Consider the following 26,573-nt stretch of genomic DNA (forward strand, 5'->3'; position numbering starts at 1 on the left):
GAGAAATTAGAAGATTTTATTGAATTGTACTATGGTTTTTGAAGAAGTATGAGTTCTCTGCTACTGCTAATTAATAAAGCAGGGAAAGTATTGGTGAAACAAAAGAAAAGGTTTACTGTTTGGCAATAAAAATATGCATCTGGTCACCTCACACTTAACCCTACCCCCTATTAGTTTACGTTTGAGTGGGACTATTGAGAAACTCCACATATCCACTTACGACAAAATTGAGTTACCTATGATTTTGTACTTTAAACATATAGCCCAATAATGGTATAGAGCAATTCCATATGTTTTGGCACTTTTTGTATTGTTATGCGGCCATTGTGTCACCTTAATTAAAGGGAAACCCCAAAACTACAAAAGATAAGGGTTTCTGAAAATTTTAAGTTGTCAGCTCTGTTTAAAACAGAGAGAATAGCCGATGTTACCTCTTACTGTTTGGTAGTTGATTTATTTTGTTATTGAGGGTAAAAAAAGAATGCAGTGGAGTTTCCAAAACATAGCCCGCAAATGGGCAAGGGTGAAAAATGAAGCATATACAAATTGGAAAGAGAATAGATTTCAATCAAAACGTCATGGATATGACTGCAGGTGAGTTCTAACCTGAAAGTTAGTATTGCTTCAAAATTAAGGTCTAATTACACAATGAACATAATAATCTAAAACATGAAATTCAATTGAATACGTAATTTTGCTTCCAGTTGTCGGATGAAATGTGTGACAACCAAGGTAGGGCAGCAATATAAGAGTTATACACTAAATTTATTGACTTCCAAACAAAAAATGAACATGATGTATTCCTTCAAAGCCTCATAGAAGTAAAACCATTGGCAAGAAAGAAGCCTAAAAGTGATAAGTAAGAAACCAAAAGAACAGTCTTACATTTATTGGTTATCAGGGTCTGAAGATAAGCTTCATGTTTGTAAAACAGCCTTCCAAAGTGTTTTTGGTGTCAGCAGTAACCGAATAAGGCACCTGTGCAATCTGTTGAAAGAAGGTAAATCTCCGCAAGATAAGAGGGGAAAATGTCATCCTGGAAATGCAAAACCAGTGGCTTTAATAGTGCAAATAAAAAATCACATTAATTCATTTCCACTCAGGAAAGCATGTCATACCAATGAAGAATACAATTATCTTGACCCTAAATTTAACATGAAGATTATACGACAGATGCTCAAAAACATTAAACTGGATATTCAAGTTGACCATCAATTTAATTCGAAAATTTTCTGTGGGCATTTTAATTTAAAATTTGTGCAACCCGCACATGGATAAGTGGATACATGTTGCACATGTGAAGAGCTTGGTGTAAAAATCAGAAGTCCATCTCTAAATGATGGTGCCAAAAGGGCAGCAATAGCTGAGGTAATAGTGTACAAGAGGCACGCTGATAAATTCTTCAAGAAATTACTTACTGTTAAAATGAAAACTAAAACTGATTCTACGATTGTAGGCCTCTCATTTGATTTTATACAGAACTTGCAATTGCCTCAGATACCAATACAAGATACATTTTACTTATGTCAGCTTTCAGTAAATATCTTTAATATACATAACTTAAGGAATGTGGGAGGCAGGCATTATCTCTATCATGAAGGAATAGCAGAAAAAGTCCCAATGAAGTCTGTTCATTTCTTTTTTATTATATAAATGAAAATGTTGGACAACATGTTAATACTTTTCTTGTTCTCCAACTCTTGTGGATACCAAATTAAAAGTCATACAATGGTGAGATTTTGTTTATTGCTTATGGCCAGGTAAGATTTTAGTTCATCAACCATTACTTTCCAATAAGAGGCCAATCTTACTTTCCTTGTGACAAATTTCAGCATGGTGAAAAAGAAAATTACAAAGATGGAAAGAATATATTTGCAGAAAGAATACACAGAATTAATAATAGAATCAAGCACAAAGATAAATTTGAAGTGAAAATACCAAAAACAGAAGAAGTGCTAAGTTTTAAGAAATTGTGACCAAAGTTATACCAAAAGAACGCTATTTCCATTGAAACTTTACAAAGGGCTACACATAGAAATAACAAACAGCACTTTCATGTAACACAATTAATGCAGTTCTGCTATGCACATGAAACACTTGGTGCTGTTAAAGTTAGGCCATTCATTATTGGGACAGAACAACACATATTCCAACTGGCTGATCGAACTGTAATTCCACTTAGCCCTGTAAGTGAGGCTTATCAATTTTGTGTGCCCATAAATGAGAAGAAAATGCATGACCTAATGTGATTTCTACCATTCCCACCAAAAGAAGAAATCAGCAGCTTCTGTTCTGACATATACAATTGGCCAACATGTGCCATAGAATGAACCATGTATGGAGTATAATGCCAAAGGGAATGGAAAACCGCCATAATTTGTTTGATTTTTGAATATATTAGCAATAAAATATGAGTTAGGTATTGATTTACATTTATTTATTATAAAACATTGAGAAAGCCCACATGTTCACTAAATAAATTTTAACATAACTTCAAAAAATATATTAGGATTGAAACTTCCTGGCAGATTAAAACTGTGTGCCCGACCAAGACTCGAACTCGGGACCTTTGCCCTTCACGGGCGAGTGCTCTACCACTGAGCTACCGAAGCACGACTCACGTCCGGTACTCACAGCTGTACTTCTGCCAGTACCTCGTCTCCTACCTTCCAAACTTTACAGAAGATCTCCTGCGAACCTTGCAGAACTAGCACTCCTGAAAGAAAGGATATTGCGGAGACATGGCTTAGCCACAGCCTGGGGGATGTTTCCAGAATGAGATTTTCACTCTGCAGCGGAGTGTGCGCTGATATGAAACTTCCTGGCAGATTAAAACTGTGTGCCCGACCGAGACTCGAACTCGGGACCTTTGCCTTTCGCGGGCAATTGCTCTACCACCTGAGCTACCGAAGCACGACTCACGTCCGGTACTCACAGCTTTACTTCTGCCAGTACCTCATCTCCTACCTTCCAAACTTTACAGAAGCTCTCCTGCGGACCTTGCAGAACTAGCACTCCTGAAAGAAAGGATATTGCGGAGACATGGCTTAGCCACAGCCTGGGGGATGTTTCCAGAATGAGATTTTCACTCTGCAGCGGAGTGTGCGCTGATATGAAACTTCCTGGCAGATTAAAACAGTGTGCCCGACCGAGACTCGAAGCACTTGCCCGCGAAAGGCAAAGGTCCCGAGTTCGAGTCTTGGTCGGCACACAGTTTTAATCTGCCAGCAAGTTTCATATCAGCGCACACTCCGCTGCAGAGTGAAAATCTCATTTTGGAAACATCCCCCAGGCTGTGGTTAAGCCATGTCTCCGCAATATCCTTTCTTTCAGGAGTGCTAGTTCTGCAAGGTTCGCAGGAGAGCTTCTGTAAAGTTTGGAAGGTAGGAGACGAGGTACTGGCAGAAGTAAAGCTGTGAGTACCGGACGTGAGTCGTGCTTCAGTAGCTCAGTTGGTAGAGCACTTGCCCGCGAAAGGCAAAGGTCCCGAGTTCGAGTCTCGGTCGGGCACACAGGTTTAATCTGCCAGGAAGTTTCGTATCAGCGCACACTCCACTGCAGAGTGAAAATCTCATTCTGGAAACATCCCCCAGGCTGTGGCTAAGCCATGTCTCCGCAATATCCTTTCTTTCAGGAGTGCTAGTTCTGCAAGGTTCGCAGGAGAGCTTCTGTAAAGTTTGGAAGGTAGGAGACGAGGTACTGGCAGAAGTAAAGCTGTGAGTACCGGACGTGAGTCGTACTTTGGTAGCTCAGTTGGTAGAGCACTTGCCCGCGAAAGGCAAAGGTCCCGAGTTCGAGTTTCGGTCAGGCACAAAGTTTTAATCTGCCAGGAAGTTTCATATTAGCACACACTCTGCTGCAGAGTGAAAATCTCATTCTGGAAACATCCCCCAGGCTGTGGCTAAGCCATGTCTCCGCAATATCCTTTCTTTCAGGAGTGCTAGTTCTGCAAGGTTCACAGGAGAGCTTCTGTTAAGTTTCGAAGGTAGGAGACGAGGTACTGGCAGAAGTAAAGCTGTGAGTACTGGACGTGAGTCGTGCTTCGGTAGCTCAGTTGGTAGAGCACTTGCCCGCGAAAGGCAAAGGTCCCGAGTTCGAGTCTCGGTCGGGCACACAGTTTTAATCTGCCAGGAAGTTTCATATCAGCGCACACTCCGCTGCAGAGTGAAAATCTCATTCTGGATATATTAGGATTGCCTGCAGATTATTAGCATTCATCTCTATAGATTCATTTTAACAAAAAATTAGAAGAAAAACAGAATTTTGGCATAATTTCAAAACCTGAAATGCTTTTTGTGTCTCCTGAAAAGTTTTTTTTGGATATGTGGGATTTCTCAATATTGACGTTCATTTATAGGCTTCCAATGAAGGAAAATTAATGCTGGATTTACTGCAGCATTTTGAATTAAGTAGAAACTACTCTTCATGCTAAACATGTGCAACTGGTTCACAATGTACTACTGTTGTATGATGATGTAGTGTTCCAAATTGCTGCAATGACATTCTTTACTAAAGGAAGTTGCTGAAGAATCTTGGATATCCTTTCTCATATTTCTGATTAATCACGCTGTAATTATCATTTGTTTCAACTGTTCAGATGTAAATTGTGAATATCGCATTTTAGGGACAGTGCTACAGTGGAATTCACTTGCAATCTACTTTCTTCAGGGTGGGATGTTACAAAGTATCATTTTAATGATAAAATGTTTTTGAGGGTAAATTTAAAAAAAAAAAATGATTTTATGAGCAGTTTTTTAAAATAAGGTTTAGATTAAATCCATCATCATATGTATCTCCCCACACACTTTCTGTTGCTGCTGTGGTATATACATAGTGGTCATATGTTTGCTTATAGTCTAAGCCACAGAACACATAGGTTGCTAATGCATGCACAGATGCAGAAATCTTAGTGTGGTCAAGATGGGTGTCAGAAGGGAGTTTAGCAATAAAACTATTGAATAAACAGAACTTCAGATAGATTCTAGTACTGAGAATGCAGAAGGGCTCTTGCAGGGTGAACTGTGAGGGTGTCCATCTGTCTCAATGATAGCTGGAATAAGGGAATAGGAAAATGGAGAGAAGGTAATTCACATGAGCTGGTAGCCGAAGAGCTGGAGTACGCGAGAAACAGATTCAGATGGCACAAAGCAGTCTGCTCTGTTGCAAAGCTAGATCACAGAAGTGTGATCAGAATGTGCTGTGTCCTTGAAGAAGCCCTCAGCAACTACCATGTGACTCTTTTCTTGCACCTCCTAAAGACTGTCTACAGATGCATGGGGTTGATTTTGTCAGCAAAGTACTGGAAAGTATGGCATTAAGCTGATGCCCCAGTTGAACTAGGCACATAGATACTATGGGAACTCACACTGGCAACTTGATTGAAAGCTATACGAAAAAAATCAGAATAAAATTTTGTATAAAAATCCTAAACTGTTCCCAGACTGTCAGACATCCTGTACATACATTTCCTTAGGCCACAAGTTTCTAACTGTGTTGTTTTTCTATCAAGGATTTGCTAAGTACACTTACAATTTTGAACTATTTACTGCTTGAACCTAATGAAATAAATGACTCGTTAGTGGACTACCATATCTATCTCTGCATCATCTCATCTATTTGAATATCACTGAGTCAGTTGACAAGCAATATTCCTAAAATAAAATGTTATTTTTTATTTATTCAAAAGTTAATTTATTCTTAGTTATTACAAGTGCAAGTGCAAAGCACTTACACCAATGCTCTGATGTGTGTTTTTTAACATACTTCAGAACATTGCAGTTGTACTGAAAAACTCAAAAGGTTTTCGTCGGTTGTATGTTTTCAACCTCTCTTTGAGTGCACAGTAGCTGGCAGTAAAATAGCGATAATCATGTAGAAATTTTATGTCACGCTTGAATTTCACTCGAATGAGTACTAACAACATTTCAAATCAATAGGTTACAAATGTTTACCAAATTCAAATTTTATTTGAGGGTTGTACACACAATTTACAGCCACAGTGTGCCACTGCAAAGGGAGTTGAAAGGGTCAGTGGGTAGTGACTGAAGGAGCAATAGAATACAGCCAGTAGAATTCTCATATAGCTTACATAAATTAACAGGTAGATCAAGCAAAGAGCTGAGCATTTCAGAACCACATGTTTCGAAGGCCTTATGGAAACTTTGAAGCAGAAATTTTAATGCTTGGTACTGTTGCAAGATCTGACACTGAAGGACAAAGTGGATCAGGATATGGAAGAGGGTACTTTGGATACTTTGCATGATTTGTGCTGTTGTTTTTGTGAAATCCTGTTGGGTATATATAGAGAACCGGGATTTGAGAAAAGTTTTGTCTCGTCCATGTATATCACAAAGGGCCCACCAGAATAAAACGAGGAAGGTTAGAAGGCATAGTGACCATCATTTTTCACTTTCTGTATGAATGAAATAGGAAAGAAAGTCATTAATATTGGTATGGAGTCCTTTGTACATTCACAGGTATGCTGGCGTGCAGAGTATATATGAACAACTTACTGCAGAAATGCAATATTTCCATATTTCCTAGTTGTGCAGTAGAGACAAAAAACTGAATAAAACCAATTAAATGCTGTTTATCTCCTGACACTTACTTCTTACTCTTGATGTAGATGTACATGCTTATTACATACATGTAAAAGTCAAGTATGACACAAGGGGAAAGAGAGGAATGAATTTGTTTCTGTTGTACATGTTCCATTTCTACAGTAAACTGGATTTTCAAATTAATTGTAGGGTTAAGAGACTTGTTTTAAAACGAAATTTTACATATAAATGTCTTTTATTGAAATAACCTTTGTTTGTTACACATTTCTGAATAATATTTGATTTTATGTGTGGTTGCATACCTCAGTTATATTAATCTAAATCACAAGATGTCATTGTCATCAGCCATGATGTGACTGAATTCCAAAACTACATCTTGTCCTGAGGGGTATAGACCAAAATTTATTGATTTCATCAATTTTGTTGTTATGTGTAGGTTGTGCAGATAGTCTAATATACACAATAATTCCAACATCACTAGAATCTTCTTTTGAAATGAGTTCAGTTTAAAAAAGAACTATTTTATCGAGTCATCATTTTATAATTGAGAAACAAATCAGTTGGGCTGTCATTCATTTATAAACTACTTTATTTCATTATGTTTATTTAATTTTTTATTGTTGTTGAATATAATTTGCTCATCCACATTGCTAATAAAGCACGTCTATCTCTTTATGTTTTCGATGCTCATGATTGAAAATGTTTGTAATATGAATGGAAAATTGTCTGCTTGAAGTGGCAGCAGGCAGAAACCTTTAGAAAGACATATTATTATAAGATTGGAGACATTTGGAACCAGCTGCCGCTTATTCTGGCAAAAGGTATGAAAGAATTGAATTGGAATTGGGTGATAAGGTTTAAGCATACAGGAAAAGTCATGAAGAACCTGGATAGAGGGAGACTTGAGAGACAGGATCAGTATACTGTTTTCTCAGGAATAGGTTAGAAAACTTATAAATGGCAAAGAATGCAACTGTAAAGCTATAGATGGAAGTAAAAATTTCATAAATAAGTTAAAAACTTGGGAAAACTGGATTTAGGAAAATTGTAGAGCAGTACAGATGTATAGTTACCTATTTTACGTAATATACTGATCACTCACTTGTTTTGAAGAAATGCTTTGTTATACATATCTGCATAGGTCCTGAAGATTATTTTGCAGAATGACAGCCTGTTTTGGATGTGAGACTTGTGTCAGAATCATTGTCGTTAAAAACAAAATATCTGTGCTGAGAACATTTGTTGCAATACAATACACATGTAACTGGACCTGGGTTGCAGGAGTGGAAAAAATTTTGGTGCTGCTGATACACTTGTACTTATCTTAGGATAACAGCATGCTCCCAAAACACTTGCCATTTTTTATGTTGGTCAAACTCAAATGCTATGCTGATGAAAAAGAACAATTATTTGAAAGGAAAATAAAAATTCCATGCTAATACAAACTCCAAGGATGATGGTAGAGACATAATATAATATTTATCTATTCATTTTTATTCATTTGGACATCTGTGCCAGTGACAATATCATAATATGCACTAACTTGTAATAATAAAATAGAAGAATACAAAGTTCTAGAATGAAAATAACATTAAAAAAAAGTGCTGTTCATGAAATGATGATGATGATAGTAATAATGATGATAGTAATAATAATAATATTAATAATAATAACAGCTTTTATACTTACATGTAATACATTCTCTGTTTTCTCGCCATTTCAATTCGGTATAAAATCTCTCGCTTTCGACAATAGCCTCCGTTGTCATCATCAGGAGCAACTGACTGTCTCCACAGCTTTCATACTTCATATTTTAGTGACTTACAATTGTAAAGACATGTACACAACACTGAAGTGCCGATATATGAAAGTGAAACAAATTTTGAAGACAGCATTGGGGAACATATGGACCAGTGACCTGGACCTTGCTGAGAGAGGCATTAGAGATTTGCTCTTGGCATAAAATGTGGCTCATACCCAGGACAAGTAGGAGGCGGAAAAAATTCGTACTGAGAAATGCAGAAGAGGAACATACTGTAGTGATAATAATTGAAAGTAAAATGGAAGGAAGATCTAAACAGAGAAGGCCAAGAATAGTGTTCTTAGAGTCTCTGTTCCCCTTATTGGCAAATAAGATGACTAGCTAAAGTAAGATTGTCGTTACACTGCATTTTGGCTATCAGTTTTGTGATTGAGGAAAGAAGGGTGGAGAAGAAGATAATTTCATATTTAATTCATTTCAGTGAATTTCAAATAGATAATATGACCTTCAACTCTTGTAGAAGCCCATTGAAAATTTGTGTTGCAGAAAGCTAATTGTTTTGGACTTTTTTATGGGCTTTCTTGCAACAAAATATCATTACCCTGTACAGTGTTCACTGAATAGATTATGCTATTCATTTTGAACAAGTTTGTGTTGTCAGCCATAAATCCTGTAAGTGCGTAGATGTACTGCAATGTATATGTAAGAATCCCAGCAAAAGCCTACATGAGCTTTGTGACCTTTTTTCCACTCAAACGGTGTTCCCTGAGATATTTGGTCATTTGACACCAAGGAGTGAAAATATATGAACCAAACTGTCACTGATTGTGAGAAATATTGTAATTTTACTGGTTGCAGACTCCTGATTATACTGGAGATTTGCATACGAACCTTCCACGAAAGTTTAACAGTGAACCTCAGTCCCAGAGGACTGATATTGTCTGCTTCACTAATCATGCATCATTGTGAGCCAAATGTTGATGCAAATAATTTGCGTAAAAGATCTATTTGTACCAAGTTTTATTGCACTTAAGAGTGAAGCAAGAGTCCCTTCTCTCCACAACATGATTGATTATATTATTCATTTTCTAATATGAGTCTATATAAGTTTTAGTGACACTTTTGTTAAGGACACTTGAGGAATTTAGTTTATACAGTATCCTTCTGTTAACCTCTAGAGACCCCTTGTATCATGTATGATACATCTGTTCAAATGATGTTCCTACACAATGTGTGCCATTTTTGTAAAAGCGCCGATTGTATTGTATTCAATACACTCTGCAGAACAAGCTTGCAGCCTGCTCGTTAGAATGATCACTAGGTGTCAGGAGCAGTAAGTAACAAGTGTGTTTTGGATGAGTAAACAGGGCTTCAAGAAAGAAAGATTATTATTGTTAATTCATCGATAATTTACTTCTAAAGCAGTACTAACATATTGTTAACAGTTCCCCCGACTATAATTCAATCAAAGAAAGTGACATGAAAGACGATTTTACTTCTGAAAAATCATATTTTAGTAGATGTATCATATTTGATACATTGGGTATCTGTGACTACATTTCATGTGCCTATGAGCAAATGGCAGTCGGCTGCATTTTGTATTGTTCATTCGTTGTTTCAACGTTATTTTATTATTTTTAGTGCGCATTTGATAAGTTTAATAATGGGATGGGCATTTCTAATGCTTTCTATACAAATAAAACTTCGCAAACATGATTTACAAATGAAAATCTAAATATTATTGACAGGTCTGTCTGATTCAGAAATAGCTCAGCATCTGGATGAGGTCTTTGACACTAATATTGCTGAAAATCTTATGTTCAGCACCACCGAAAGGAACACAAACAACCCAGATAGATATGAAAAGGAAGGTGATGAAGAGGAAAGTGAAGAAAGGGTAGAGCTCACTAAAAGAAGAGAAGATTAGTTCAGCCAATACCACCAATGGCCAAAAGATACAAATGTGCTTTGCACATGCCAGAAATGGGTACCGAAAAAAAGAACTGATCAAGATGCAGAGGAATGGGTTGTTCAAAGCTAACGAATGTGAGATGTTCGGAATGTATGGTGTTTTCGTGCTTTACTTCGGGAAGAAACTGTTTCAGAAAGTTTCATACTACACACAACATTTTGAAAAATTTGTAAGAAGATTTTGTAATTTTTTATTATTATATTTTTAACAATTTATATTTCAACAAGATCATGTAATGAGACAATTGTAACAATTTTGTGCATTTTCTGGCGTGAGGAGGGATGTATGTCATGCAAATAAGCAAAAATAAAGTGATATTTATTTCTTCACTGATTGGTTTGTTAGCAACCCAATGTATATAATACATGGCCTGCAACAATGTGTTCATATAAAACAAAATTATTTATGAATATTTTACAATCAGTGGTGCCCACCAACACATTAAAGCTTTTTTTTTCTCAATTTACTGTATTAACTGTGACTTCAGGTCTCTAGAGGCTATGATGGGTTTGGTCAATCTCTTCATGTAGTGATGGATTATTAATTCAATTTATTAGGCTGGTGCATAACTTCATAGCATTTTTTGTTTTGCATTTGGTATTCTGGTTGCTTTGGCTTTATTTATTGATTGCCATTTTTTGTTTGTTATTTGTAGTTCACTGTTGCTATTTGAACTGATATATCGTCATTTTGTCATTTGGCAATAGTGAGTGGAGCTGTGTATACTAGAAAATGGAGTGCCAGGGTGAGAAATAGGAGTGTTTCTGACGCATTCTTCTGTTTAAGTTCAATAGAGGGATGACATCAGTGGAGGCAGCCAGAAACAGTTTAAGCTGTGTATGGGGATATTACCATTGGACATAGAATTGCAAGAAAATGGTATTCTCATTTTAAGAAGAATCATTTAAATGCAGTAATCCACACTGGTCCACGTCAGTGTAATCAAGAACTGCCAAATGTGAGGAAATGTGATCATTCCACCATCGTGCAATGTTTGCATGGAATGGGGTGGGTTCAAAATTCAGGTGTATGGGTTCTGCATGCTCTAAGCCAAAATCGCAATAATCATCAGGTGGCTGTATGAGCATCTCTGCATGCTGATCATCAATTGGTTCATAAATAACACTGACCATTCCTATGAATGGCTGAACCCAAAAAAAGTAGCAACTCTCCATACAAAGACCTGCACACATGCACAAAACATAATATTATGCACCCGGTGAAACAGTGATGGTGTGGTGCACTATGAATTGCTTCCCCAAAGTGTAAGCATAAATGCTGACATTTACTTTCAACAATTGAGACATCTTGCAGAGACAATCCAAGAACAATGACCAGGAAGACTGTATGAAGTGATGCGACTCCACAATAATGCGCATTTGCATGCTGCTAGATTGACAGTATACAGGAGATGTGTTGGGAAATCATTCCACACACAAATCATTCAGCTGACCTTGTGCCTTCAGAATTTCACTTCTTCTGCTCACTATTGAACAACCTTCAAGGATCTTCCTCTCTGAATGAAAATATAATACTGAATAATAATAATGAAAATACTCTCTGAACAGGGCTCAATAAATTCTTCACCTCAAAACCACATGATTTCTATTGTCGTGGAATTGAAAAATTATCCTAGCATTGACAGTGTTGTAATTAGTGAAGGTGAATATTTTATGGATGCTAAAGTATCTGTTATGTACACTCTGTGTATGTATTAAATTATGGAAAAATGCTACGAGCTTATGCACCAATCCAATACCTCATGAAACAAATTTTTGTTAGTTACATTTCTTAGTTAAGGAAATGATGTAAGTGTAGCAAATTGCAATTAAATTAATTGAATTAATACAATTGAGTGTAATATTTACAGTCAATGAAATTATTGTAGTGCATAAGCCAACTTCAGGAATGTAATTGAGTACATCATAATCGATTGTCCATCAGAGATTTTCCCAGTGAATATATAATTTAAATTCTTCTTGGTGATCTAGTTGCATGAAGTTATTGATTCTGCACAATTTTCTGCAGTCAAAGTTGCTGCCACCTTCCAGTGACTGCTGAGGATTGATCGGTTGGTCCACCAGACTCTCCGTTTACACTCTGTTTGCCACCCACTCTCTTCAGCAGTGGCCACTAAAACTGATATGCTTCTACCATTTTGTGGATGACACTTTTGTCATGATGCCCCATGGGTGGAAAACATGATGAGTTCCTGCAACATCTGAAATGCCTCTATTATAGCATAATAGTTCATTGTTGTGGTGGAACATGATGATGCTATGATGCTTGGATTTCCTAGTGAGACAGAAATGTAACAGTATGCTGAGCCACATTGTCTACAGAAATGTTGCTCACACCAGTTTATCTTTACAGCTACATACTTTCAGTTGTCACCACAACTCACAATGTGAAAGTGTCTTGTGTGCTTTAGGCCGTAGAACAAGAATAATCTCCAAGGAAGAGAGCTTACCCCCAGAGCTCTGACACCTAAAAACCATATTCAAGAGACATAGATAAAATGACCAACAAATAAGGCACTCTTAATGGCAGCCAGTGGCAACACAAAAGTGGGATGAGCAGGAGGCTACTCGGGCAACAATGTACTTCTCTTATGTGAGTGATATGTTGAACAATGTTCTGCCCACCTCCCAACATCTCTATTTTGTTAGGAACTGTGAAGAATGATATGGAACTGCACAGGTGGGGAGTCTAATTGCCAATGTAGCAAACCATATATGGGGAGGGGGGGGGGGGGGGCGGCTACTTGTGCAAGGCCAGATCAATCAATTATCTAGGCACTTCCTGTTATGTGAAAATGTAAGGCAACCTTCTACTCCATGCTTCTTAGATGAGACTGAAACTGACTGAATGCATTGCATCTAATTCCATATTATTTGCAAATATACTGTGGTCTTCACTAGTGAAAGCCTCTATTAAAAGAAAAAAAGGAAAAGAATTCATTTGAAAGCTAGCAACGTTCTCCCTCTTGTTAATGTACCTACTCCTTGAATTACTTACATTCTGCTATGACTTTCCTTTACCAGATTCTTAGATAAATATGTCTGCATATAAGTTGGTGATGTCACAGACATCAGTTAGTTTGATGAGAACAGCAACGCCGTTCATTTTTTCATTTAGTTTCTTACTGTTTTGTTTCAAATAATTGAGCATATTTGTATTTATGTTCTCCAAGATTTGAATGACCACCTAGATGTTTTCATGACTGTGACTATATCTTTAATTGATAGTAAGCGTAATTAGACTGCACTCCTACTGAATCTTTGATTGAAGGTTACCTTTGTCCTAGAGAGTGATATATGTATTTACTAAGAAAGTATATTTTTTGAAGATCAATATCAGCTGTGTTTGTTATATATTGGTGGGATTTTATTAATTCATGAGATGCCACATTCTATAGAAAGTTGTAATAATTTGAAGTTCAATGTTCACAATAGCAGCAGAATTGACGTTGTCAGCTTTAGGGAGAATGGTGATGCCATCTCCAAATTTTTAGTTGATCCTTTGAATAGTTTACATGCTAAGGATCCTGGAGCATGATACATGTTTGTTTTGTTTGGTAGCTAAGGCTTTCTTGGCCTCTGGACAGGACAAAATTTCTTATCTCATATAAATGAATATTTTCAATTTATATATTGTTGTGGGTTGGCAGGAGAGCCAACACCGTGTTATTAGATGAAGCTGAAAGGCACGCGTTTTAGCTCACGCAGGCTGGCGTGAGGTTTGGAACAGGTCAAGGAAATTAGAATTTAGAAAAACGGACGTAGCTGGTGGAATACTTAACTTTAATCCATAAATGGTGAACGTCACTCTTGACTGTACATTATTCATAATATCAATAGTAACTGAACATGGCGCCTTGCTAGGTCATAGCAAATGACGTAGCTGAAGGCTACGCTAACTATCGTCTCGGCAAATGAGAGCGTATTTTGTCAGTGAACCATCGCTAGCAAAGTCAGTTGTACAACTGGGGCGAGTGCTAGGAAGTCTGTCTAGACCTGCCGTGTGGCGGCGCTCGGTCTGCAGTCACTGATAGTGGCGACACGCGGGTCCGACGTATACTAACGGACCGCGGCCGATTTAAAGGCTACCACCTAGCAAGTGTGGTGTCTGGTGGTGACACCACATATATATTAGCCAAATACACACAAACTCTGCCCCTTTTCCACCCTGCCCCCCCCCCCCTCCCCCCCCCCCAACCAACAATCCCAAACCTATCATAATGAGAAACTAACGATGAGAGTGACCTGTCACAATCTGACTTATGATCTCGATGAATGTCTCCTTTCTAGACTTGTTTTCATAATGTGTGAAATTAATAGTGATCTTGGCTCCTTGGGTGTCACTATTATTGAGATGGTAAGAACGAACTCAGCTGCATGGCACAAAAGGCACTAGTGCTGACTATTGATGATCTAGAGGTTCATACATTTCACAAATGACTAGGTTACAGCCATTCTCCATTATCTGATAATCTCGACACAGAGCAAAACTGATGTACAATTACTACTGCTCCTCACACACGCACGCGTGTCAATATAACAAATATATAGTAATGTAAATAATTTGAGAGTTTAAGTTACAACACACAAAATATTGTTGGCAGGCACACACAGATCACACACTTTAACTTGGCCCATTTGTGGAGGATGCTGGGAGTGAAAGTGTGCAATCAGCTCAGAGTGCATTGGCTTCAGGGACAAACCCCACCTGCTTCTCTCAGAGCAGCCAGCTTACAGATTATAAAACAAACAAATGTGTGATGGGTTAATGCATCACAGAAGTGATGTGAAAGTAAGCATCACTTTAATGTCTGAATAATCTGAAATGGAATCTTACTGCACAGAATGATGTCAGTCAACTTTTACCGGCCAGAGAGGGGTCGAGCTACAGTGCGCAATGAGTTAACAAGTCTGAAATTTTAGCTAGCTTTTAGATAAATCCTTTTTCAAGCTTGAGTACAGATACTGGAACAACTGAACAAGTGCTATGGCTTTGACTATTTATCATTTTGTCCAGATATGAGAAACATCCTACCCGCAAGCCTTCCCATCCATGAAAATTGGTATTCCGCTGCCCTCCCAATCCACACAATGTCCTGGTCCATCTCTGTGCAGCATCCACTACCAGCCACTTGCAAATGTGTCATACCTCCAGAATCTGTCCAATATACTCACCCAACATATCTTACTCCAGTCCCATCACTGGCCTACCTTATTCCATTACAGGCAGAGTCACCTGTGAAAGAAGTCATGTCATTAACCACCCCTGCTGCAATTTCTGTGTATATGGGAATCAAATAGCTGTCCACCAAAAAGAGTGATCACCGCCTTGTGGTCAAGAACGGAGTTGACAATGCAATGGTGGAACATGGAGCATGAGTCGTGCTTGGGTAGCTTAGATGGTGGAGCACTTGCCCATGAAAGGCAAAGGTCCTGAGTTCAAGTCTCAGTCTGGCACACAGTTTTAATCTGCCAGGAAGTTTCATATCAGCTCTCACTCCACTGCAGCGTGGAAATTCTCATTCAGTGTATCCCCTGTCAAAGGCAAATTTTCTGTTTTGAGTGGACACACTCAATTAACTTTGATTGTACTTCTAAATTTTTCTTTGTTCTAGTTGGTCTGAAGTATATAGGGTATAGTATGCAGTTTGTGCTACAACAGGAAATTGTTGCATTAAAATCATAAAACTGTTGGTGAGGTTTATTTTGATTATAATTAATCAATGCTGTTTTAAAATTACATCTAAGAATGGTGTAAGCTTATGTTAATCAATTATGGTGCATCTATGTGTACAGATTAATAAAATGAAAGTACTTTTTTAGGGAAAAAAAAAATGAAATGACATTAATATGTACTGAAAATGTGGCCCTTCGAAGAAGTAGCTAAGTGTGTTCATTAGCTACTGTTAATTGTGCAGAATTTTCAGAAAAGTCTATTGAGACACGTTTTGCCTAAACTTCATTTTAATCATTGGTGCAGTATAATTTTCGCACTATTTAAAAGGGAAGCATAACAGTTAAATTAGTTTATTGTTCATTTTCCCCATGACATTGAATGTAATGTAGATGTGTTCTTTGTAGGTAAACCAAGATACATCACAAGTTTTCGAGGTAAAAAGCAGCTTGTTCATGATGGATACATATATCACTTACACTGGTATAGAGGTCAGAAGAAATATTGGAGATGCATTGAATATAGCAGAGGTTGTTTTGGTCGTTGTACTATGGATGATGATAAAATTATGTATGTTGTGTCACATACTCATGCTCAGCGTTTTGATGAGATACGTGAGAAGGAGCAGCTATCACACTTGAACAATGAACTTTATAATTTGACTTATAAAATTCGACTTTAGTAGTATGATAGATAATGTCGGTGTTTGTAGTCTAAGAGCTTTAAAGTAATGTAAATATTATATATAATTATTCTAATGACTTTTTTTTGTCAAAAGAGAATGTTTAAAAAATTTCTGTTAGAAAATTATTTGTGCTTTTCTAATTGTTATTTTAAAATTGGTTTAAAAAATACTCTAATGATGTAATTTACCCCTACCTACTATACAGTGAAATATCGTTGTTGCTTATTATGATATACTGTGTGAAGAGGATTTGTGTTGATTTAAATCTTAATCTAATATCAGTGCTGGATTATTGGCCATCCAGTAGTTACATTGTTTTGTTTAACAATAATCGTAGTAACTGGTCTGGTATTTTAAAACATTAAACTTCTCAAATCCAGTGGGACAAAGGTTGCTGCCCAAAATTGTTAAGCCTAGTTTAACAAGTAAGCATAGGCTATAAAATTCTGAATGTTGCCATTATAAACCGTATTATGATTTTGTTTTCTTAAAATATGAGCAATATTGGAAATGTGCTTATGCATTGAGCACTTGTTGTTCATTGAAAAGTAACAATTACAAGACCAAATAAAAGAAGTTTGCATGATGATAGTTAGTAGTAATTCATAATTCCTACATCCAAAATCTACTGTGTTATTGGAAGAATGTGAGTTCAACAATTAATATAGTCATAAGTAGTGGAAACTGGAAATAAGTGACATATAAAAATATATCTGGGCACAGCAGCCAAATATTAAAGGCACAGAGTGTACTAGAGATAAATCCAAATGTAGCATTCACTGCAGTTATGGACCCATATATGGTTTATGGAGAGAGAAAGAGAATATAAGATATTTATCATGGAATCTTAAATCCTGTGGTTTTGGATGACATATATTTGGTTTTGAGTGTTAGTATTATTCCCACAAAATCCTGTTACAGCTATTATTATTATTATTATTATTATTATTATTATTATTATTATTATTACTACTATTATTGGCCATGCTGGCTAAGTTATTGAATGTCTGCTTGAAGGTTTTTGTGCCAAATTCTGTCCAACTGGCACATTACATCAACAAAATTAATGACAAGCCAAATAATTGATTGCACAATGGCCATAGATGGACCAATGCATTATTGACTTGTTCAGTTTGTGAAGTTCTTTGTCTTGAATAAATCATCCAATTTAGCTGAAATTGTTGCCCTTTCTTTGTCTGTATATGTACATCACATCTACCAATTTCCATTCAATTTAGATAACTCCTTCATTATGCATTTTTTTATTTTATTTTTTTTATTTTTTTATGTATTATTAATTGCCAGAAATAACAATTATATAAAGTTAAAAGTAACCCCATGCAATGATAATTGTAGAATTATGTTGTGGACCATATAAAAGAAGCTGAGTTGGTTCTAAAAGTTAAATAGATTACTAAGAAGCAGAACTGAAATAAAGAGTAGTGCACTGAAACTATAAAATTACACACGGGGGAAAAGAGTACTTTACTATCAATTATCTTAACACTGTGAGTATTAGAATCAAAGCCTCGGTGATTTTCATTTCTTCTGCCTCAAACTTACTCTGATAGATGACTCCAAATTCAATCTTTTTGTGATGGATAACAAAGTGGAGGTAATGCACCAAAGACAGGCTGAAACTCCCCATGCTTATGAATTTTATTCATTGATGATTACTAGAAATGTTGTTTTTGTCATTCGAATTTGTTCTCACGAGCGAATCTGATGATGATCAGTTTTGTTTGTACTATGACAACTGACACAAAAATTGAAGCACTCAGAAGCAAGTCAAAAAATGGAATGAAACTTCACTGGCTGAGAGGGTATGCGATATCAGTGATTACAAAATTTAATCAAATTTGCAAAGAACTTGGCAGTGTGAGCACACTTATCAGTATGATTTTGCAACCCCCTCTGGCTCAGATGATGCATAGTTTCAGTTGGGAAGAGTGTCATGAAGACATTGTATCCTTTCCTGAGGCATGCTGGGCCACAGCTGTTTAACTGGTTCTTGATATCCTGGATACTGGCACTGGGGCATAGTTGACATCCAAGCTGGTCCCACACACGTTCTATTGGCGACAGATCTGGAGATCTTACTGGCAATGGGAGTACGTCAACATCAGGAACACGTATCGTGTGTGAATGAGCATTGTCCTGTTGAAAAATGGCACCATGATACTGTCTCATGAGAGATAACACACAAGGGTGCAAAATGTCTGTACATATTGTTGTGCTTTCAGAGCTTGCTCAGCTATTGCCGGTCATGACCTGAAGCCATACCCAAATGGCTCCCCGTACCGTGATGCCAAAACATTGGAAAAATGGGACCTCCCAACAAATCCCCAACCATACTCACTAAATGATGTTCATCTGGGGTAGTGCAGAACTGTGATTCATTGCTGAATGTAATGTGACACCATTCATTGGCAGTCCACACTTCTGATTCACTCAATCGCTCCACATTCAGCCATTTGTGTTGTGGCATTAATGAAGGTCTACACATGCATCGATAATTCCCTAGTCCAGCTGCTGCTAGTCTCCGACCAATGTTGTGAGATGACAGCGACTATTGCAGGAAGTCCGTTACATGTTCTTGGATGGCAGGTGCAGATGTGAAGGGCCTATGATGTGCATGGTGCACAATACTACAATTCTCCTGTGTGGTGATATGAAGTGGCCAACAATAACCATGCCAAAGAATGCGGCTGTCTTCGTGTTCCCATGCATCTCAACACTGAGTCACTGCCACATCAAATTCACCTGTACAATTCAAACTGCCAGCCAATTTGAACCCCACAATGAGATCCCCTTCAAACTCTGTCAGGTACTGATAATGCTGTCTCACATAAGTATGTGGCATCTCCATGTCCTTCACAATAACCACTCAACATCATATGCTGTTCACACATCTTATATCCGTACCAGCCTGGTAACAACACTAAACACAAACATCACTAAAAACTCTGCTGGCTGTTCCATCTGTCACAAAAAATTGCAGTAGTAATCATTTACACATCCCCACAGTGGTGTAAACATGTATGAAGGTGCATTGAAATCCGAACATGTCTTCTTGGTGCTCCACGTTTTTGTGCAAAATTTATGCTGTACCAGACTATCCATTTACTGATATCCTTGAGTGTGTGTATCTACTGAAAATATCAGCGAGAAGTCGCGTACAAAATGATTGTGATCTAATGTAGTGAATAACACTCGTAGCTTCACCTGCAGGGTAAGTCACTTACTTAGATGTATAGAATACATATGCTCTGGCTATTCTTGGTGTTCTTTTCATCACTTCTGACTGATGATGATTTGATGCAACTTATTCTTTCTGTCTCTGTGTTGCTCCCTTATTTGTTCACTGCTTTAGTTTGCAAAATAAATTTTTCTTAATGTATCACTGTTTGCTGGATCACAGTTTAAAATTTAAGTCCTTTATTATCTGTCTTTAGTCTTATTCCTTATACATTTCTACAGTGACAGAAATTTCATGATGAAAAGAAAAAAGAAAATTGAAGATGATGAAAGGCAATTGGTTGTAGCGAGACTGATTCTTAGTTAGTGGATGCCCACATCACTAAAATTGTAGGGGAACAAAAGGTTTATGTCATCTGTGTTGGTAGTGAAGGAATGGTAGAGGCTAAAATGTGTATGACAAGGAGGAGGACATTGAGAGGTAATGGCTGGTATCAGCTATAGAAAGATGGCTTTCAGCAAAGTAAGGAGTGAAAAGGTAGCATTCATAAAATGGAGAAAGAGGGCATATAAGACAATGTAACAAAGTCATGGATGAAAGAGGGGGGGGGGGGGGGAGGGAGAATGAGAATACATGGAAGAGAGATAAGGGCTGAGAGCTACCTGTCTTTCCCCTATCACTCATCTCATTGTCTCCATTCCCTCCTCGCCATACACACTTTACCTTTTCCCAGTTGCTGCAGCCTGATCATTCTTTCATAAACAGCCAGTCTTAATGTGGCTGCAATCATTGCATTTGGGTGTCTTTGTGATTGTGGGTGTGAGACATGTGCTTAGAGTAAAACAAAAGGCTGTAGTTCAAAACTAATATCAATTTGTGCCTATGGATCAATGTACGGAATAACAGTCAAACACTGTAGCTTTACCTCTTTCTTATTAATTTGGACTGTACATGCTGAAGACATTTGACTTTCTACCACTTACATCACTATCTAATGCTAGGCAATTAAGTGCAATGTTTATGCCAAAATAGATGAATTGCCAATGTATAGGGAAGAAAATTAATTGTTGATAGTAGTAATTTGAGTTAGAATGGATACTGTTTATGTTTAAATTATAGGTAATAGGCTACAATGTAATAATAATGATAGTAATAATCATATTTGTTTCTGTACTAGCCATATGTTAATCAGCAGCAGGTGAGTGGCTATTTTTCTTCATTCTTGTTTATTTTCTTTATGCATTTAGCTAGGTATTTCCTAGTATGTTATTAATAAATTACAGTTCCTGCTGTCAGACACACATCTGTACCTTAATTCTGGAATTTAGCTCACTGCTGATGAAAAGTGAATCTTTCTTGAGGATAAGTTAATAAGCATGTACACTATTAATGTAACTGCCTGTGCTGCTATTGGCAACTTTCTGTCAGTATGATGTCCCTCTTTTGCATGTTCAAGCTTTGTCCCAGTGGCTTTTTGCAGCTACTTCTCTGCAAACACTGCTCCATTGTTATCAAGTCAGAAGACTAGTGCAGTTTAATTTGATTTCTTTAGCTGTAAGGTGTTGCAGAGACTGTTATTCAAATTGTCTGACAGGCAAATGTGATACGAATCCACTGTAAAAAGTGTATGTAAGACACTGGAGAAGTTCAGTTGAGTATAATCATATGTGGATAATGAGGCAGGGTTAGTACATGTTTGCATACCTACTGCTGGGCAACTGAGTGTAATATTTATGTTAAAATAGATACCCTCTGCCAAGACCTATAGTCTGTTCAACATAAGAACAGTCATGATGTAAACATTATGCTGCATATTCTTCCCTGTTTGCTATTACATTATTGGATTTCATTTCCCACAGAGCTTCAGCTGTATATAGTTGGGTATAATAATAACCTTATGTTTTACATAGAAGTGAAGCTTGCCCACAGGATAGCTAAATTCATAACACTTTACCAATGACATGAACTACTGCAGCTTATTTGTTTCTGTTTGCATTCCCCAATTATATTTCATGTAATCTGCTTCCAGTTGCTTTATTTTTACACTTAATGATTAATGGAAAATCACATATAAAGATATGAAACAAATACTAACAAAGAGATAGAGGGGCTGGCCAGTACTTACCTCAGCTCAGTACAGCCGATAGATACACAAAACAGAACAGAAAATTTACGTATCCTAGCTTTCGGAACTTTGTTCCTTTGTCAGGGAGGAGAGAGGGGAAAAAGGGGAAGAAGAGAAAGTGAATTCAGTTACTCACAACCAAGGTTATGAAGCAACTGGGGAAAGGTAAACAGGGAGGCTTGGGTGTCAGAGGGAAGCCAAAGATATTCAACTGTAAGTACTGTGTCAGCTTCAAACCAAAGAGGATGCATACAGAAGTAAAGAGGTATATAGTATAAAGATAAACACAACTATGTAGGATGAAAAGATGCGTGAATGGCTAAAGAGGAAAGGGAAAGAGGAGAGGACTGAAGAGTAAATGGGAGTGAGGTTGGTTAATGTAGATTCAGTCCAGGTGGATGGCGGGATGAAAGGATGTGTTGGAGTGCAAGTTCCCGTCTCCTCAGTTCCGAGGCACTGGTGGTGGGTGGGAGAAGCTGAATGGCATGTACAGTGTAGCACAGGCTGTTCCAGCTCGTCGGCTCCATTGTGAGCCGCGGAGCGCTCCCCTGCTCCAGGGAGCCGTGTCGCTCGCTGTGACAATTCAAGTGGGCCGGCACGCCGGCACATGGCATGGCTGGCTGAGGCAGGTGGCAAGGCAAGCGTTTTGATGTGCCAGCTGCGTCTTACAAGATCAGCAACCTCATACTCTTAGCTGCTAAGACGTGGTGACATGCTACACCAGGTAATTTGATGTTCAGGAAATAAATAGAAACAACTGTTTTACAAGACATTGCATACTACATTTATTGGGCCTCTGTAGCTTGACATTTTTTTTTCATTACAAGATTGGAAATATCAGGTTTCAAAGTGCTCGCAGCGTTAATGCGGAGGATGGCCTTCATTGTTGCATCATGAAGAAACGATCGTTCCTTACTTTTTACTCTTTTCATTGCTGAAAAAAGCTGCTCACAAAAATACGTAGATCCAAACATGCACATGATGTAAGTGGCATTGTTGTGAAGCTTGGGGCAAGTCCAACGTGTTGTAGTACTTCTCTTTCAACAAAGTTGAATTTTGCAAATCAATAATCTCCAATTGAAGTGACGATGACAAGTCATCAGGGGAAACTGAAAAAGGAGTGCTGAACACCTTAAGTTCCATTTCCAAACTAGTGAGGTCTCGGAATAGTGTTTCAAACGACGTGATGAGCTGCTTTAACTTTGCTTGGTAATCGCCAAAAGTAGTACCTTCAGGTAGTTTTAAAGAAGCAAGATGATTGAAGAACGTTAAATGTCCATTACTCATCTCCCTCTCAAAGAAACGTAACTTTTCCATGAACGGTTTGATCTGGTCGTGCATTGCAACGATTAGCTGCCCTTTGCCCTGCAATGACAGATTTAAATTATTCAGATGCATAGTTATGTCAGCTAGGAACGCCAGGTCTGATATCCATTTTATATCTTTCAGACTACGCATTTCTTCCTATTTCATTTCGAGAAAAAGGGATATCTCCTCATGAATGGCAAAGAAAACATCAAGAACTTTTCCCCGACTCAGCCAACGAACTGTACTGCGGTAAGGTATATCCCCATACTCCGCTTCCATATCTTTCAGGAATCCTTTGAATTGGCAATGATTCATACTGTGACATCGCACAAAATTCACACACTTCACATCTTTCATTACGCCAACTAGCTCTACTGTTTCAGCACACAGTGCCTCTTGGTGAATAAAACAATGAAGAGTCAAAATGTCTTTCTCGAATTCGTCCCTGAGTTTACTTTTCAAACGAGAAGCAAAACCTTGGTGACACCCGATCATTTGTGGTGCATCGTCTGTCACTACAGAATGGAGCTTATCCCACGGGAAATTCATATTGTCCACTGATTTACAAACAGCTTCAAAAATGTCACAGCCTGTTGCGGTGTAATCATGTGGTATCACATCCAAGAGTTCTTCAGTTACTTGCAGCTCCATGTTGACATCACGCACAAAGACTGCAAGCTGAGCACAGTCCGATATATTGGTGCTTTTGTCAAGTGCTAGCGAAAATGCAACAAAGCTCGCTGCCTTTTTCCTGATCTGTGTCTCTAAATCCGCTGCCATGTCCAGGATTCGCCGAGACATTGTTTGCTTTGACAGGCAAACCCCTTCAACTGCCTGCACCTCCCTTGGAAACAAACATTCTGCAACTGCTACCATGCACGATTTTACGAGTGGTCCCACCGAAAACAGCTTGCCACTCTTCGCAATGATGTGAGCGACCCTGTAGCTTGCTCAAATTGCAGATTCAGTAGTGTTTTCTCCGCTCTCATTCACCTGAAAATTATAAACTAATTACAGAACACAAACTATGTTGCATGTTTCGATAACCTACGTATTACGAAACCGTTTTTAAACTTACATCTCGTGGTATGTCGTTATTAAGCCTGGCTACCAGTTCTCTGTGTGCAACGCCTTCTATCTGATTGTAGTGCACTGCGTGAAGACGTGTATAATGTCATTATACATTGTACCTCTTCGCAGAATTAAATACTTTATGACTTACAAGACACTGCGGACAACCATCCCTCTCAATGAATGGAAAGGTATCCTCCAATAGAGGTACAGGGCTCTCACGGCTAGTCATAGAACACAGATTATTGCGTCAGTTGCGGCTGCATGTGGCCAGCGGGCAGTGAGTTCGCTTTCCCCCTCCACACGGGCTCCGAGCTGCCGCAGTGAACGCTCCGGAGCACTCCAGCTCCCTGTAGCTCGGTTGGAACAGCCTGGTGTAGCAGGTTCCTAGGTCCCTAGAATTATGCTGGAGGGCATGCTCTGCTATTGGGTATTGGACATCTCCTAGGTGGACAGTTCATCTGTGCCCGTTTGTGTGCTCAGCCAGTTTAGTTGTCATCATACCAATGTAAAAGGCTGTGCAGTGCAGGCATATCGGCTGATAAATGACATGTGTTGTTTCACATGTGGCCCTGCCTTGAATTGTGTATGTTTTACCAGTAGCGGGGCTGGAGTAGGTGGTTGTGGGGGGGATGCATGGGGCAGGTTTTGCAGTGGGGTCAGTTACAGGGGTAGGAACCGATGGGTAGAGATGGTGGTCTGGGAATATTGTAGAGTTTGACAAGGATGTTACGGAGGTTGGGGTGGCGATGAAAGGCAAATCTGGGTGGTGTGGGGAAAATATTGTCAAGGGATGATCTCATTTCAGGGCTTGACTTGAGAAAGTCATATCCCTGGCGGAGTGATTTGTTGATGTATTCGAGGCCAGGATAATACTGGGTGACAAGGGGGATGCTTCTGTGTGGTCTGGGGGCAGGAACATTGTTGTTGGAGGGGGAGGAATGTGTTGCTAGGGAGATCTGTTTGTGGACAAGGTCTGCAGGATAGTTGCGGGAGAGGAAAGCACTAGTCAGGTTATTGGTGTCATTGTTGAGGGATTCGTCACTGGACATCCAGGAGCTGAACATAACTGAAAGTGACATTAGAAACTGAGCACTTCTCAGAAGGATACTAAAAGAAAAGAAGTTTCAGGACAGATCACTCTGTAAAAAGATCATTTCCCTTTGGACAAAGGAGAGAAAGGAGAAACATAACCAGAGAATGTGGGATTACTGGGCAAACATCGAGTCCCTCTCCAGGCTGAAAAGTTGAATATTGTGGTCCTTAGGTGGCCCATTTGAAAGAAGAAGAAGAAGCAGAGTAGACCAAACATTATTCCTTCAGATAGTTAATAAAATCAACAAACAGCAGACAAATACTAAAACTTGAAATGCCATTCAAATTTTAAAAGGGGTAAATTAATATCCATTAATACTCCTGTAATACACTTCTTAAGGGACCAAAGAGAATTGTATTTTAGGTTAGACAAAGAGCATCAAAAAATACTTGAGTATACTCAGCGATTTTAAGAGTGTATTATAGAGATTTTGCTGTATAATGAAATAAATACTGAAGTCAGTTAAGGTATTACTCACCTCAGGCATTTGATAACCTCTGAACTCCTTCCATCTCTGAATCTGAATCTGAAGAAGATATTTCGTTAGTAGAACTGCCGTCTTCGACCATACTAAGTAGCTGATGAACAACATAATCTATGAAACCATCCATATACCACATTTCGTCTTATTCTTTTATTACATGTTGTTCTGTACCCCACTAGCATTTGGTAGTGATGGGAAACAGAGCTTCACACATTAATTTAAGCAGGTCCAGAAGCTTAAATGTTATATTATTTCTTGTAACCCTTTAACTTGGCTTCAAATAACTTCTGTGGGGTTCAAAGTGTAGTGGTATGGCGGTAACCGAATGCCAATGTGACCCACAGACTGCATCATAAACTTCAACTTATTTCAGTAAGTCAAGCTGAATCACAGTAGGATCAACTTGTGCCTCCTTTCCCATCAGCCAATTTGCAATGTCTACCTCTGTCCAAGATTTTTGTAAGCTCTAATTTGGGTAGAATATCTTTGAACCATTTTAGGAATACTTCATCATTCATGTCTTCATGATAATCTCCAATCTTTTTTAATTCAAAAATCAATTTGACACCTTCAATAAAATCAAGTTGCTTTCTATATGCACTATAATTAGCCTTGTG

At 38.2% G+C, this 26,573-nt stretch overlaps 1 protein-coding gene across 7 annotated transcripts in view; it reads left to right on the forward strand.

Moving 5' to 3' along the window:
• Positions 1-26,573, forward strand: part of LOC124711896 (longitudinals lacking protein, isoforms H/M/V-like) — a 474,926-nt gene that overhangs the window by 259,442 nt on the left and 188,911 nt on the right. The window contains exon 8 of one of the 7 annotated variants that reach the window (XM_047242171.1): positions 16,396-17,260. The exons of 5 other annotated variants lie outside the window; for them this stretch is intronic. In XM_047242171.1, the coding sequence (XP_047098127.1) occupies positions 16,396-16,670 (275 nt within the window). In that variant the 3' untranslated portion in view covers positions 16,671-17,260. Of the gene's footprint in view, positions 1-10,146; positions 10,447-16,395; positions 17,261-26,573 lie in introns of those variants that run through there. One more of the 7 variants, XM_047242238.1, reaches the window with a different exon arrangement.

The sequence above is a fragment of the Schistocerca piceifrons genome, chromosome 1, assembly GCF_021461385.2.
Source record: "Schistocerca piceifrons isolate TAMUIC-IGC-003096 chromosome 1, iqSchPice1.1, whole genome shotgun sequence".
Classification (NCBI taxonomy): Eukaryota; Metazoa; Arthropoda; class Insecta; order Orthoptera; family Acrididae; genus Schistocerca; species Schistocerca piceifrons.